The sequence below is a fragment of the Branchiostoma floridae genome, unplaced genomic scaffold (genome assembly GCF_000003815.2).
Source record: "Branchiostoma floridae strain S238N-H82 unplaced genomic scaffold, Bfl_VNyyK Sc7u5tJ_1439, whole genome shotgun sequence".
Lineage (NCBI taxonomy): Eukaryota > Metazoa > Chordata > Leptocardii > Amphioxiformes > Branchiostomatidae > Branchiostoma > Branchiostoma floridae.
The window spans coordinates 1354714-1369436 of NW_023365716.1; the positions used below are offsets into that span (position 1 = coordinate 1354714).

The window sequence follows — 14723 nt, forward strand, 5'->3', positions numbered from 1 at the left end:
AGACTATCCTGGGAAGGAGACTGACTGTACAGAATACCCTGGGAAGGAGAGTAAAGGCGATATGGGAAGTCATGTGGTTAAACACACTGATGAGAAACCCTACAAGTGTGAGGAGTGTGGGTACAGGGCGGCTTACAGGTCTACTTTATGCCGGCATATGAGAACCCACACAGGGGAAAAACCCCACAAATGTGACCATTGTGACTATTCTGCAGCACGGAAATCCACTTTGGACCATCATATGGCAGCAAAGCACACTGGTGAGAAACCCTACATGTGTGGGGAATGTGGGTACAGGACGGCTAGAAAGCACCACTTATCCCTACATATGAGAATCCACACAGGAGAAAAACCTTACAAGTGTGACCAGTGTGACTATTCTGCTGCACAAAAAGGTGATTTGAATACACATTTAGTAAAACACACCGGTGAGAAACCCTACATGTGTGGTGAATGTGGGTACAGGACAGTTCGCAAGTCTGACTTATCCAGACATATTATAACCCACACAGGGGAAAAACCCTACATTTGTTTGGAGTGTGGGTACAGGTCAGCGAAAAAGTCCGACCTATCAAAACACACGAGAAACCACACGGGAGAAAAAACCCTACAGGTGTGGCCAGTGTGACTTTTCTGCTATATATAAATCCAAGTTGAAAGAACACCAAGTAAAACATACTAGCGAGAAACCTTACATGTGTGGGGAGTGTGGATACGGGACAGCTTATAGGTCTCACCTATTCCGGCATATGAGAACCCACACAGGGGAAAAGCCCTACAAGTGTGACCAGTGTGACTATTCTGCTGCAGAAAAACACCATCTCGTCGACCATCAGACAAGACATACTGGTGAGAAACCCTACATGTGTGGGGAGTGTGGGTTCAGGACAGCTCATAGGTCTACCTTATCAATCCATATGAGAATCCACACAGGAGAGAAACCCTACAAGTGTGATCAATGCGACTTTTCTGCTGCAGAAAAATCCTCTTTAAACCGACATTTAAGTAAGCACACCAGTAAGAAGACCTAGATGTGCAAAGTGTACTGGAACAAGGCAACTCAGTCTAAAAAGTCAAGAATATAAGAACCCACACAGGAGAAAAAACGTATTATAAGTGTCATCAGTGTAACAACTTTGCAGCTAGGAAATTTCATCTACTTTTTATGTATACGAAAGAAACTAAATCTACAAGTGTGACAAATGTACAGCAATAGTTCCTTGATCTCCATGTCATACGGCGGGTAGTCAGCTTGATCTTTTTGAAATGTAGCACCAATTATCCCGACATATGAGGGACATACAGGCGACAGGTATAGAAGTTTACTGTGAACTGCAGCTAGGTGTCGCTGCTAACAATGCAGTCCCAAACGTAAAGCACTGCCACATACATAGATGTATTTGCACCTAAAACTCTATAGATGCAGGTACAATAGATATAGTTACACCTAAAACTGCATAGATGTAGTTTCTGTATCTTAGATAGTAGCCATGATAGATGAGCTCCTGTCTTTTGTGTTGTCCGCTTATTGATAACATTTATGTAAGAAAGCCTTTTTGAAATCGCACTGGAAAGATAATGTAGATGTAGGTTTTAGACTTGAGATAGTTTTGATACGATCTTTGTTTTTTTATCCACTGTACACTGTATTAATTTTAATACTGGAACATTTCGACATTGGTATATTTGCTTGCTTTAGTCTACTTTATTGGATAGAAGGATCTAGCATTTCCAAGTATATAGTTTATGTGCGCACCGATGTGTATGCTATACATGTTTTGTATTCCTAGTATTTAGCTTATATTGATGACACTGACATGTTTAAATACTAGGCATAATTTTGGTAAATCTAATTCAAATAAAGTAAGTGAACGGAAAGACAATAATTTCTTTGCTGTTGTTTTATATCGTCTGATAATTTTGACTCTCTTGATATATGTAGACATTTCCTAACAGATATGATAAATGTGCTCCTTCCTTTTGTGTTGACCGCTTATGTGTTAATAACATTTATGTAAGACAGCCTTTTTTGAAATCGGACTGTACAGATGATATAGACTTGAAGTAGTTTCGGTACGATATTTTTTTTTTTCATTCAATGTACACATGTCGGTATCGATTTGAATACTGGAATATTTTGGTATGCTCGCATGCTTTAGTCTACTTTATTTGATAGAAGGATGTAACATTCCCAATTATATACTTTATATGCACCTATGTGTACAGTAGTTTGCTATACATGTTTTGTATTCGTAGCGTAGTTTTAGACTTGAGATAGTTTTGATACGATCTTTTTTTTCATCCAATATACACATGTCGGTATTAATTTGAATACTGGAACTTCTATAACATTGGTATATTTAGTTGCTTAAGTCTACTGTATTTGATAGAAACAATCTAACATTTCCAATTTATATTGTATATACGCACCGATGTGTTAGCCTGATTAAATCTCGCTTATAGCAGCCCGCCCAACATCCGCCGGCCAACTATTAGCTTGATGGAGAATGGCCACAAGCCAGGGGAACTGGGTTTTCCATATATGGATAATGTATGTAATTGTCATCACAGCCTGGCTTTTGGTTGCTAGGGACTGGGTTGGGTTGCTATGTGGTGATTGACAGCATCACACCTCTTATCTGTACACATGTTGTTGATCTCTTTTTTAACCTCCTTGATCTTCTGTGCCACCAGTGCTGATGGTGGTAACAGCCAACTATGTATACACAGTTCTATTGTCTTTCTGATTGTTAACTAACCGTTACACCGAAGAAGGAATGTGAAAATTGCTCTACATAGAATGGCATTCTTTTAGATAAATGTGCCTGTGGCAGAACTTTTGATGGGACAATATAATAATCTCACAACCAGGCAAAATAATAGTTCCAGGAAGCAGCATCTGCGCTTCAAGACTCCTTCAAGTTTCTTAACCCCCCCCCCCCCACACACACACACACACAAGTTTTTCCAACACAACCATGCTTCTGCTCCCATGGGACCTTCACACAGAGAACCATAGCCTGCACAGACAATGGAGAGGCATCTTGCCCGCCCACCGTCTGGGCTTTGGAGACATGCTAATTAACCGGTTTCCACGGTAATGGGGGCTTGACCAAAATCCTGGCCTGCCATTGGTGTTGTTATTTTCTACAACAGTTCCCCCAGCTTATAGCTGTTGGAGCACAAACTCCGCGGGGAGGGGTCAGTTACAGCCCTGGACAGCGGAGTTTGTGTTACACAGACTACCGATGTGTATTCTATACATGTTTTGTATACATGTATTCGTAGTGTTTAATCTTAGAGCAATATAGATGATACTGGCATGTTTTAAAATGTAGCATAATATTTGTAAAGCTCATTGAAAATAAAGTAAGTGTAAGCAAAGACAGTTATTTGCATTGGGTTGGTTTATATAGTCCGATAGTCGTACAATTTCGTTTAAAATATAATTTTGACTCCCTTGCCGTAGCAGCTTAAGATATGTAGACATTTCCTACCAGGTCGTAATTTTGACAGAGAAAAATACCATAATATTTGGGAAGAAGGGTAGACCAATCAAAATGTAAGGTTTTGATTTCAATCGTAGTCAAATAGCATCCTTGTGGTAGCAGTGTTTCAACATCTAAAGGTGAATTGAGGAAGAAATCCAGCGCATATCGGATTCCACCTGGCTTGGCCTAACCGTCAAAACCTGACAGAATCTGAGACGAAAAAATTGAAATATAGAACGTTTGTTTTGTTTATTGAGGAATTTACATTAGTGTTGAAATACACACACTACTATTTTCGGAGTCCTTTTACATAAAATGGTTGAATTATAACCACTACTATTTCATTTATAGCGTTATTTTTGCTTAGTTCAAAACCAGGCGAGTAAAGCGCTATGCGGCGATCTGTGGTTTGACCTATTTAGAATCAGGTTTGTGACCTTTCACCTTTACCCCATTAGTGCGAGCTGACGTCCGCCATCTTGTTTTGTGGCTCATCTTGCGTTTTTCATATCCTCAAAACTGAAGCGATTTTTACCCATTTGTAGGAGTTTTGGACACCGCTTACTACAGTAGACTTACAGGTAAGACTGCTAATTATTGTGAATACTGCCTGGTTGGTGCTTGTTGGGCGGTAAATTACAATTAGAGGTGTGTTTGCGATCGGTAGTCGATGGGGAGGGGGGCATTCAAACTAAATTATGTATGAAATCTAACGACAGCCAAATATCATTTTGCATCTCAAATATAATGCCAGACATAACAAAATATTGCATTATTTGATAATTCAAATAATAGATTAAGTGACGACCGTTATGTTCGTGCACCATAATGCGAAACTTGTCCTAGTAGTGACCTGCCTACCATTTTTTGTGCGCAGCTATAGCTACATGTGGAAGTCAACTCCGTTTTGTGTGCAGTCATTATTTTCGCATAATCATGAAATATAGGCCAAGAAGCGACAGTGCCAGTGAGATGTATTTTCCATCTGACCGATGCAAGATGGCATAAACGAGTCCACTGTACTCTTCTAGATTTTGCAATGTCATATTTGTTCTATCACAATTAACGTAAAAAAATCTCTGGAAGCGCATGTATATATAGGTTTAGCTGGTGTGTTACGCCGAATGGCGGTTATACCGGCTAAATAGATACAGATACAGATTGTTATGTTTCTATGTGCCTGCATTGCTGTGTTGAATACATGTATTCAGTTTTTACTATGAGTCAGTAAGTGCCTGTATTAAAGAATTATGAACTATGTTGTTTATCTCCTATAAAATATCCAAATCTTGTTGCTGGAAACACAATTGAGGAGCTAAAACGGGTCCACTTCTTTAACTTTACACCCTTCATCTCGTTTGTAGAAGAATTTAATGAACATGTATTTTTCTTATCCTTATTTTCTTATCATCACTTCAGTGATGGCTGGGTTCATGCGTCTGCCACATAGTAAAGAGCTTCATACGGAACAAACTGCGAACGAGACGCTCATCAATGAGGAGCCGACATGAGACACTGCATGGCAACAGGATGGACAAGAGAACGTGCTGTGCCAGGAAACGTACAGTGAGGACCAGGAAACATACGACTACCAACCAACCGGACATCCATGGAACGAGAATTATAGTTGGGAGCAGACAACAGACACGGGACGGCAGCAGGACAAGGAAAGGGACGTTCCAAACGACGAAAGGTTCGGTGTAAAAGCAGAAATAGAGGAGTCCGGCTGTGAGGTTTCAACTGAAGAACTGTGTACTGGGTATCCTGGGAAGGAGATGGACAATCCTGGACACCATGGGAAGGAGAGTGACAGCAGGGAGACCCAGACAACAGACATGGGCCTGCAGCAGGAAACGTGTGATGTGAACTTTCCCCAACCTGACAACACATCAACCTCACAGGTACAAAAGACCATAGGCATTACTGGAATGTGTGTGGTTGAACACACTGGTGAGAAACCTTTCGTGTGTGGGGAGTGCGGGTACAGGGCAGCTTATAGGTCTCACATATCCCAACATATGAGAACCCACACAGGAGAGAAACCCTACAAGTGTCACCATTGTGACTATGCTGCAGCAGACAACACCACTTTGGCCAATCATCAAAGAAAGCACACTGGTGAGAAACCCTACATGTGTGGGGAGTGCGGTTTTAGGACAACTCGGAAGTCTATATTGTCGGCACATATGAGAACCCACACAGGAGAAAAACCCTACAAGTGCGACCAGTGTGACTTTTCTGCAGCAGTGAAATGCAATCTAGACAAGCATATAGCAGCAAAACACACTGGTGAGAAACCCTACATGTGTGGGGAGTGTGGGCACAGGACGGCTCGAAAGTATGACTTATCCAGACATATGAGAATCCACACAGGAGAAAATCCCTACAAGTGCGACCAGTGTGACTATTCTGCAGCAGTGAAATGCAATCTAGACAAGCATATAGCAGCAAAACACACTGGTGAGAAACCCTACATGTGTGGGGAGTGTGGGCACAGGACAGCTCAGAAGTGCCACTTGTCAGTACATATGAGAATCCATACAGGTGAAAAACCCTACAAGTGTGACCAGTGCGACTATTCTGCTGCAGACAAATCCTCCTTTAACCGACATGTAAGAAAGCACACCAGTCAAATGACCTAGATGTGCAAAGTGTGCTGGAACAAGGCAACTCAAATGTCCAAAAAGCAAAACCTATAAGAACCCACAGAGGAGAAAAACCACATAAGCGTTATCAGTGTAACTACTTTGTAGCTAGCTAGAAAATCTCACCTTTATCTACTTTGTATATACCAAAAAACAAAAATCCAAAAGTGTGACAAATGTACAGCAAACAGCTTTACCTACCTACATAGTCTCATGACCGCCAGGTCTTGGTGGGGGGGGGGGGGGGTAGTCAGCTTGATCTGTTTGAAATGTAAGAGCTCATACAGGCGACAGATATAGAAGTTAACTTTGAACTGCAGCTAGGTGTCGCTGCTAACAATGCAGTCCCAGACGTAAAATACAGCCACATACATAAATATAGCCACACCAAAAACTCTATAGATGTAGGTTTTGTACCTAAGATAGTAGCCATGATAGATGTGCTCCTTTCTTTTGTGTTGGCCGCTTATTTTTTGATAACATTCATATGTAAGAAAGCTTGTTTGAAATCGGGCTGTAAAGATAATAAAGACGTAGGTTTTAGACATGAGATAGTTTCGATACGATCTTTGTTTTTTTCCCACCAAAATATAGACATGTCGGTATTAATTTGAATGCTGGGACATTTTGACATTGGTATGTTTACTTGCTTGAGTCTACTTTATTTGATAGAAGATCTTATATTAGTATTTAGTTTATACGTACCGATGTGTATGCTATACATGTATGTATTCGTAGTATTTAAGCTTATAGTAACATAGATGACTGACATGTTTAAAAACTGAGCATAATATGGTAAATCTCATTCAAAATAAAGTAAGTCTAAGTAAAGGTAGTAACTTGCATTGGTTTTGGTTAATATCGTCTGATAATTTTGACTCCCTTGTCTTCGCAGCTTAAGATATGTAGACATCTCCTACCGTGGCGTAATTTTGACAGAAAAAACAAACAAACATAATTTCTTCGAAGATAAGATTTTTATTTTTATTTTAATCGTACCCCAATAGCATCCTTGTGGAAGCAGCGTCTCAAAATCCTAACGTGAGTTGAGGAAGAAATCCTGCGCATATCGAATCCCACCTAACCTTCAAAACCTGACAGAATCTGAAAAGTAGAAATTGAGATAAAATGTTTTTGTTTGTTTGTCAAGAAATCTCCATTAGTGTTGAAATACATACACTACTTTTTTTGGATTACTTTTTCATAAAATACATGAATTATAACCACTGCTACTTCATCTATAGCGTTTTGCTAGGTTCAAAACCAGAGAGTAAAGCGTTGTGCGGCGATCCGTGGTTTAACCTATTGAGTATCAGGTTTGTGACCTCTCACCTTTACCATGTAGGTGAGCTGACGTCCGCCATTTTGTTTTGTGTCTCGTCTAGCGTTTTTCAAATCCTCCAAACTGACGCGATTTTTACCGATTTGTAGGAGTCTTGGAGACCGCTTACTACCATTGACCTTCAGGTAAGACATTTGGTTGTCGTTAATGCTTCCTGATTGGGGCTTGTTCGGCGGCGAATTAGAATTAGAGGCGTGTTTGTGATTGGTAGTCGATGGGGAGGGGGGCATTGAAACGAATGATCGAGATATCGTAGCAGAACACAGTTTTTCGCCTATGGGGATTTACATGGTTAAGGACCCCAAAGTGAGGTGGTTCGACGACTCAAAAAATATATCAGGGTGCAAAAGTAATTAACAAGAATTCGATATGTTGGAGTTGAGGGTATAATCTACAACATATGTGAAAATGAGATGAAGTTTGCCTGCCCGTTTTCCCAGAAAGAACACTTTGAAATGACCCCCAGCGGAGGTCACCATACTGCAGCCGACACACGGAAGTAGCGGGAACCGGATTCGTGCGCGAAATTCTACCCAGCCAAACAAACATCGTAACCCAACTCATACAGCCTCAAAACTTACGTATCCCTCTACTATTCACCACAGTTTCCGACTCGCTGACGTGCACAGAAAAATTTCTATGGCTTTTCAAGAACTGCGACGACCTATTTTGTGCCCGATCTACTTATGTCCACGGGGGTCGCCCATAAATACTGTGTTATGCGACCATATGTCAAAATTTAAGGTGCAAATCAGACAAATTGTTGTATCAGATAACATAAATGATAGATGAAATGAAAACGGTTATATTCGTGCATCATAAAACAAGACGTTTCCTTGAGCTTACCATGAAAAAGAAAACTCTGTAAGGTCTCACATATCCAAATGTAAGAAAGGAGTAGAGAAACAATATCATGGCTACCAAGATTTACACCCCTCTCCGAACCCAGACCACCAATCCAGCAACGTAAGCCGCTATTCCAAAAGGAATCAGAGCCGTTTGGCTGTGCTTGAAATTCAACCCCACTGTTACACAAATGCCAAGAAGCTGCAGTGCCAGTGAAATGTGTTTTTCTACCTGACTGATGCCAGATGGCGTAAACAGTGCTATATTATGTATTTACGTGTCCTCTCTTCTATTACACAATTGGGCAGTCTGTGCTTATTGTAAGTCATGTTCATTCTACCACAAAGATAACGTCTAAAACCTGGAAGCGCATGTGTATAAAGATGTCATAGATTGTTATGTGTCTATAGTATGTGTCTGTAGTTATGTGTCTGTATTGTTGTGTTGTATGCATTCTGTTTGTACAATGAGTCAATTTGTGCCTGTGTTGAATAAAGAAATACTATGTTGTTCTATCCCCTAATTGATACATATCCAAGTCTTGTTACTGAAAAAAATTGAGGGTTTTGTTGTGCTGTATGCATTCTGTTTTTACTAGGGGTCAATTCTTGCCTGTAATAAAGTACATTGTTTTATGAATTATATTGTTGTATCCCGTATGAAATGTTCAAATCTTGTAACAATACATCCTTTTTCTTGTTTATGAAATGTTTGTAAAAGAATTGATAAAAATATTTGTTGTTATCCTTGTTTTCTTGCCATTATTTCAGAGATGGTGGAGTTCACATGTGTGCTTCCTGTTCAAGAGCTTCAAGCGGAACAAACTGCAGACGAGACGCACATCAAAGAGGAGCCGACAGGAGACACTGGATGGCAACAGGATGGACAAGAGAACGTGCTGTGCCAGGAAACGTACAGTGAGGACCAGGAAACATACGACTACCAACCAACCGAACATCGATATCCTAGGAACGAGACTTACAACAGTTGGGAGCAGACAACACACACGGGACTGCAGCAGGACGAAAAAAGGGACGAAACGTGCGGTGTAAAAGCAGAAATGGAAGAGTCCAGCTGTGGATTTGTTAGTATTGGAGAACATTCTTGGAAGGAGATGGAACTTTATGGAAATCCTGGGAAGGAGAGTGACAGCAGAGAGACCCAGACAACAGACATGGGCCTGCAGCAGGAAACGTGTGATGTGAACTTTCCCCAACCTGACAACACATCAACTTCACATGTACAGGAGAGAGGCAAGATAGGTAGGCATGTTGTTAAACACACCGGTGAGAAACCCTACATGTGTGGGGAGTGTGGGTACAGAACGGCTGAAAGGTCTAACTTATCCGTACACATGAGAACTCATACAGGAGAAAAACCCTACAAGTGCGACCAGTGCGACTATTCTGTAGCACACAAATCCCACTTGTCTCGACACCAAAGAAAGCATACAGGTGAGAAACCCTACATGTGTGGGGAGTGCGGGTACAGGACAGCTCAAAGGTGTACATTATCCCTACATATGAAAACCCATACAGGAGAGAAGCCTTACAAATGTGACCAGTGTGAGTATGCTGCTGCACATAAATCCAACTTGGACAAACATGTAAGAAAACACACTGGGGAGAAACCCTACATGTGTGGGGAGTGTGGGTATAGGGCAGCTCTAAAGGCCCATTTATCCCAACATATGAGAACCCACACAGGAGAAAGACCATACAAGTGTGACCAGTGCGACTATTCTGCAGCACAGAAATCCACCTTAGACCGACATCTAGCAAAACACACTAGGGAGTGTGGGCACAGGTTGGCTCGAAAATCCAAATTATTCCCACATATGAGAACCCGTACCGGTGAGAAACCCTACATGTGTGGGGAATGTGGGTACGGGACAACTTGTAAGTCTCACTTATCCCGACACATGAGAACCCACACAGGAGAAAAGCCCTACAAGTGTGACCAGTGTGACTACTCTGCGGCAGAAAAGTTATCTTTGAACGAACATTTAGCAAAGCATACTGGTGAGAAACCCTTCATGTGCGGGGAGTGTGGGTTCAGGACAGCTATTAAGTCTGACTTATGTCGACATATGAGAATCCACACAGGAGAAAAGCCCTACAAGTGTGACCAGTGCGACTATTCTGCTGCACATAAATCCAACTTGGTCACACATGTAACAAAACACACCGGTGAGAAACCCTACATGTGTGGAGAGTGTGGGTACAGGGCGGCTCAGAAGGCTCACGTATCCCGACATATGAGAACGCACACAGGAGTAAAACCCTACAAGTGTGAGCAGTGCGACTATTCAACAGGACGAAAATTCACTTTGGGCCAACATATGAGAACCCATACAGGAGAAAAGCCCTACAAGTGTGACCAGTGTGACTATTCTGCTGCACATAAATGCTCCTTAAACCGACATGAAAAGAAAGCACACCGGTAAAAAGACCTAGCTGTGCGGAGTGTGCGGGTACAGGACAACTCAAATGTCTAAATAGCCAAGCATATAAGAACCTAAAGAGGAGGAAAAAATACATGTATAATTGTGTTACTGCAGGCATCTAGGACATCTTACCTTTATCTACTTTTCGAAAGACATACAAAAGAAACTTACTTCACAAGTGTGACAAATGTACATCAAACAGCTTACCTAAACTACCTAGTCCCACGACCTCCAGGTCATGGGGGAGTGATGCAAGGCAACCAGCAGGATCTTTTTGAAATATAAGAGCTTATAGTTATACTGGCGACAGGTGTACAGCATACAACTTTGTCCTCTTGAAACGTGAAAAGCTGTAGGGTGGAAGACCTCTAGTGGAATGTGAATTGTCTTAATCTGTACCTGTGCCCGAGAACTACTCTGTGGTAAGGAATTATACATGAGAGGCAGACATGTCCCAGCGAGATTGCGAGGATTTTGGCATATGTGTCTTACATAATTCGACGAAGATTTTGTACATATAGTTTCAGTACTTTGGCATTGACTTTCTGTTTTGAATTTTACATGTTCTTTTTAAATGTCGGAGATGATAGGAGTATAGAATTTAAACACGTTCTAACAGCATTATATTTACGTGCTTTACTGAAGTCTTTTCGGTTTCATAACCTCCTGCTTGTAATAATCAGCATATCGAGTGTATTATATACATATAGAAGAATTGACTTGACTTACTTAAACAGTAGTAGTCTGTTCACGGATATTCTCAGTTTGCTTATAGCTATATATATCCTAACAAAATGTTTGAAAACGTAGCGTAACTTTCTAAAGACCTTTCACAATAAAATTAATGTAGGGAAAATTTGTGATTTGGTGTTGATTTCCTATTTTGACATAAAAGAGTTACAAAGCCCGACCTTTTGTAGAAATTTAACTGTCCCAAAACATCATCCCACCCCAAAATGGATTTTCACCCCCCCCCCCAATACAAGAATAGACTCTCCCTGAACACCCCTTTCTCCGCAAAATGGACTGGTCTAGGTAACCCATTTTCCATTCCAATTGCTAAAGCCACCCATATACCAGATTCCAGATCAGTTGGCTATTTCGTGAAACAAGAACCCGAAATCTACATTTTTGGTAAAAAATGAGAAAAAAAATCTAATTTCTAGCGTTTGACTAAGTCTTTATCGTAAAATTGACTTTCTGCATGAACACATTGTGTGTTTGAGTTGTGCACAGGTGATTGTTGATTAATGAGAACAGGTGAATAGCAGGTGTTAGGACAGGAGAAAAGGTGGACTGAAGGATGGATCTTCATTCTTGCTTCCTGGTACAACTACCCTTCTTGAAAACAATAAAATATTAATTCTGTGTCCCATTTTGAAAAAGCCAGACAATCATATTTTCGCTACGCTACTGTTGATGGGAACGGCTGACATTGTATAAAACTCAGCGAACAAAGAAACCTCCACATTAGATACCTTTTCTTTGTTATTACCCTTCTCTCCAGGTAAAGGTAGTCCCATATAACCGCCTTAAAAGGCCGCAGATCACAGAATTGTTATCCACTGTTTGTAGGGCACGGCAGTCCAACCCTCTTCTCCCATTTTAATTCTTGGAGTCCATTTCAAGATGCCGCCTTCTAAATGTAATCTGAAAGTTGGTAAAATTCAATGTCAACCATTAGATAAAATCATTGTAACTTTACCAAAAAAGTGCATCGTTCGGTCTAGTACCTTTAATTTACCCATTCTGGTACCCATTGTGTTCTTAAGCATTATTCAGGCCATGCGTCAAACGGCACCATGGCGAAGTATGTTAGTAACGTCGCCCATACCATACCTTATCCAGCTTCGCCTTTTAGCGTCACTCTCGCAATCTTCCTCATGTAATCAGTACTGTTAAAATTTACAATTACGTGAGAAGTACAAATCGTCCTACAGAATCTGCAAATCAAAGTTTCACACTGTAAGATTTCTCTTTAAGTCGATCATTTTAGACCTGTCAAACATTTCTTGTGTAAGCGTGAAAACATAGGAAAAATAACAAAGTCTTCGACACGCCGAGCAAAGTATTTTGATTTGTCTGACCCACAAACCGCAGAACCTAAATTAAATGGACTTTTATATAATTCTAGATTACCCTTCTTGCAGACAATAGTACAGCAATTCTGTGTCCCATTTTGAAAGATCTAGACAATCAGAATTTCGCTACTGCTTATGGGAAGGCTCGAAATTGTAACAAAAAAATATTCACACTCCACATTTCTGTTCAGTTTTGTTTCCGTTGGGATTGTTCTCTAGCTGTCGTCCTTCAGACAGTTGCACAAATTCTTTGCTCTCTAAACTGTGGCTTACAGTCTGTACCAGTATTCAGAATACGATGAAGAGTAAAAGAAGTAGGAGTAACACTAACAGGAGGACCGTTGATTGATTCCATCAGTTTAAGACTACGACGAACAGCAGGTGGTAGTGATGGAGGAAAGTAGTCAGGCAGTCGATCCGGACGGATTCTACTCAACAACATCAGGTACATATGAGGAAGCGCAACCGGTAGTGGCGAGAAATGCCCCCTCTGCACATAGAGTCAGGACAGAAACATCGGCCGCTTCAGAAGACGTCTACTCAAGACCATCAGGTGTTTATGAAGAAGCACAGCTTGTGAAACCAAGTAACGTTCCCACCAGCAAAACAGTCACGCTAAGAGCAGAAACAGCGGCTACTCCAGAAGACGTCTACTCAACGCCATCGGGTGTTTATGAAGAAGCCAACCCGGTTCAGGCAGGTAACGTTCTTACCGGCCAAACAATCACTCTAACAGAAACATGGACTGCTCAAGATAACGTCTACTCAACGCCATCAGGTATTTATGAAGAAGGGGAACCCGTGCAGCAAATTAACGTGCTCTCTGGAGGGACAGTTAAAACAGAAACAGCGGCCACTCCAGAAGACGTCTACTCAACTCCATCGGGTACGTACGAAGAGCCGGAAGTGATAGTGATGCGTGATGTTGCCCCCGGCCAAGGCGGCAGAGAAGGAACTTTCGTGACTGGGCAAAACCGAGGAAAAGAGCAAGCAGCTGATCGCACTGGTTCCTCAGCTGGTAAGTAAATTTGTTTATCACAAATCACAAGAATAACCATCTTATATTGACACTTCCTAGGTACGAGTATATCCACCACTTAAAGTATATCTTGAATCCATATTGGTGCCCAAGGTTCATTCAATGTGGACGAGTGAAATATCTTTTGGCATTACATTTTGCGATTGCATCATAGGTTAGTGGAATAATATTCTGGCTTTCTCGATCATAATGTTTATAATGTCTAGAACATTCAAAATTTCAAACATCTCTCTTCTCAGACCGTTCAGAGGAGGAGCCAGCTCGTCACGACCGAATCCGTCCTTTCCTCTCACGCCGTAAGGGAGTTTGCCTTGTCGTGACGTCGTGCGTTGCTGTGGCAGCCATGTTGTTTGGAACCTTCATCGGTCAGACCTCAGAAACCAGTTATCATGACCGGCCGTATCCAGTAACACTACAGGGAAATATTCAGGTACGCGGGCTTTCAAAAATATTATCATAGTGTCAAATATCCTTCTGAATGCTTCAATTTTATGCAAAATTGCTATATTATTTTGCTGCATGGATGTATTTACATGGCCTGATGTTGTATCAAAGTTTATCAGACAAAACAACATTGAATCTAGATAACATTCAGTAATACAAGATTAAGTTTATGTCAGATAATTCAAGATGAGGAGCAAAACATTTGCTGTATGCATGTAAGGCGACATTCCTTTATTTGATCCCATTGTATGGACGCTTGATTTGTTTAGACATCGAAGCAACGCCTGAAATTTTAATGAATACATGAATCATTTTACATAAAGGACATCAGTTCCCCTGCTTTTCAACTGACAACCGGCTCACAATACACTCCCCGAATGAGCGAATAG

The 14723-nt window shown here is 41.1% G+C and overlaps 4 protein-coding genes across 4 annotated transcripts in view; 3 read left to right on the forward strand and 1 right to left on the reverse strand.

Moving 5' to 3' along the window:
• The window catches only part of LOC118407647 (zinc finger protein 239-like), a 2387-nt gene extending 509 nt beyond the window's left edge, over nt 1-1878 (forward strand). The window contains exon 3 of the mRNA XM_035808161.1: nt 1-1878. Within this exon, the coding sequence (XP_035664054.1) occupies nt 1-628 (628 nt within the window). The 3' untranslated portion in view covers nt 629-1878.
• The window catches only part of LOC118407709 (zinc finger protein 501-like), a 482642-nt gene that overhangs the window by 347900 nt on the left and 120019 nt on the right, over nt 1-14723 (reverse strand). The gene's annotated exons all lie outside the window — the stretch shown is intronic.
• The window catches only part of LOC118407626 (zinc finger protein OZF-like), a 21561-nt gene continuing 10777 nt past the window's right edge, over nt 3940-14723 (forward strand). The window contains exons 1-2 of the mRNA XM_035808132.1: nt 3940-4072; nt 4911-5341. Of these exons, the coding sequence (XP_035664025.1) occupies nt 5267-5341 (75 nt within the window). The 5' untranslated portion in view covers nt 3940-4072; nt 4911-5266. The remainder of the gene's footprint in view (nt 4073-4910; nt 5342-14723) is intronic.
• On the forward strand, nt 7444-11626 carry LOC118407604 (gastrula zinc finger protein XlCGF57.1-like). The gene is made up of 2 exons (XM_035808104.1): nt 7444-7603; nt 9095-11626. The coding sequence occupies exon 2, from the start codon at nt 9097-9099 to the stop codon at nt 10768-10770; it is 1674 nt and encodes a 557-aa protein (XP_035663997.1). The 5' UTR covers nt 7444-7603; nt 9095-9096; the 3' UTR covers nt 10771-11626.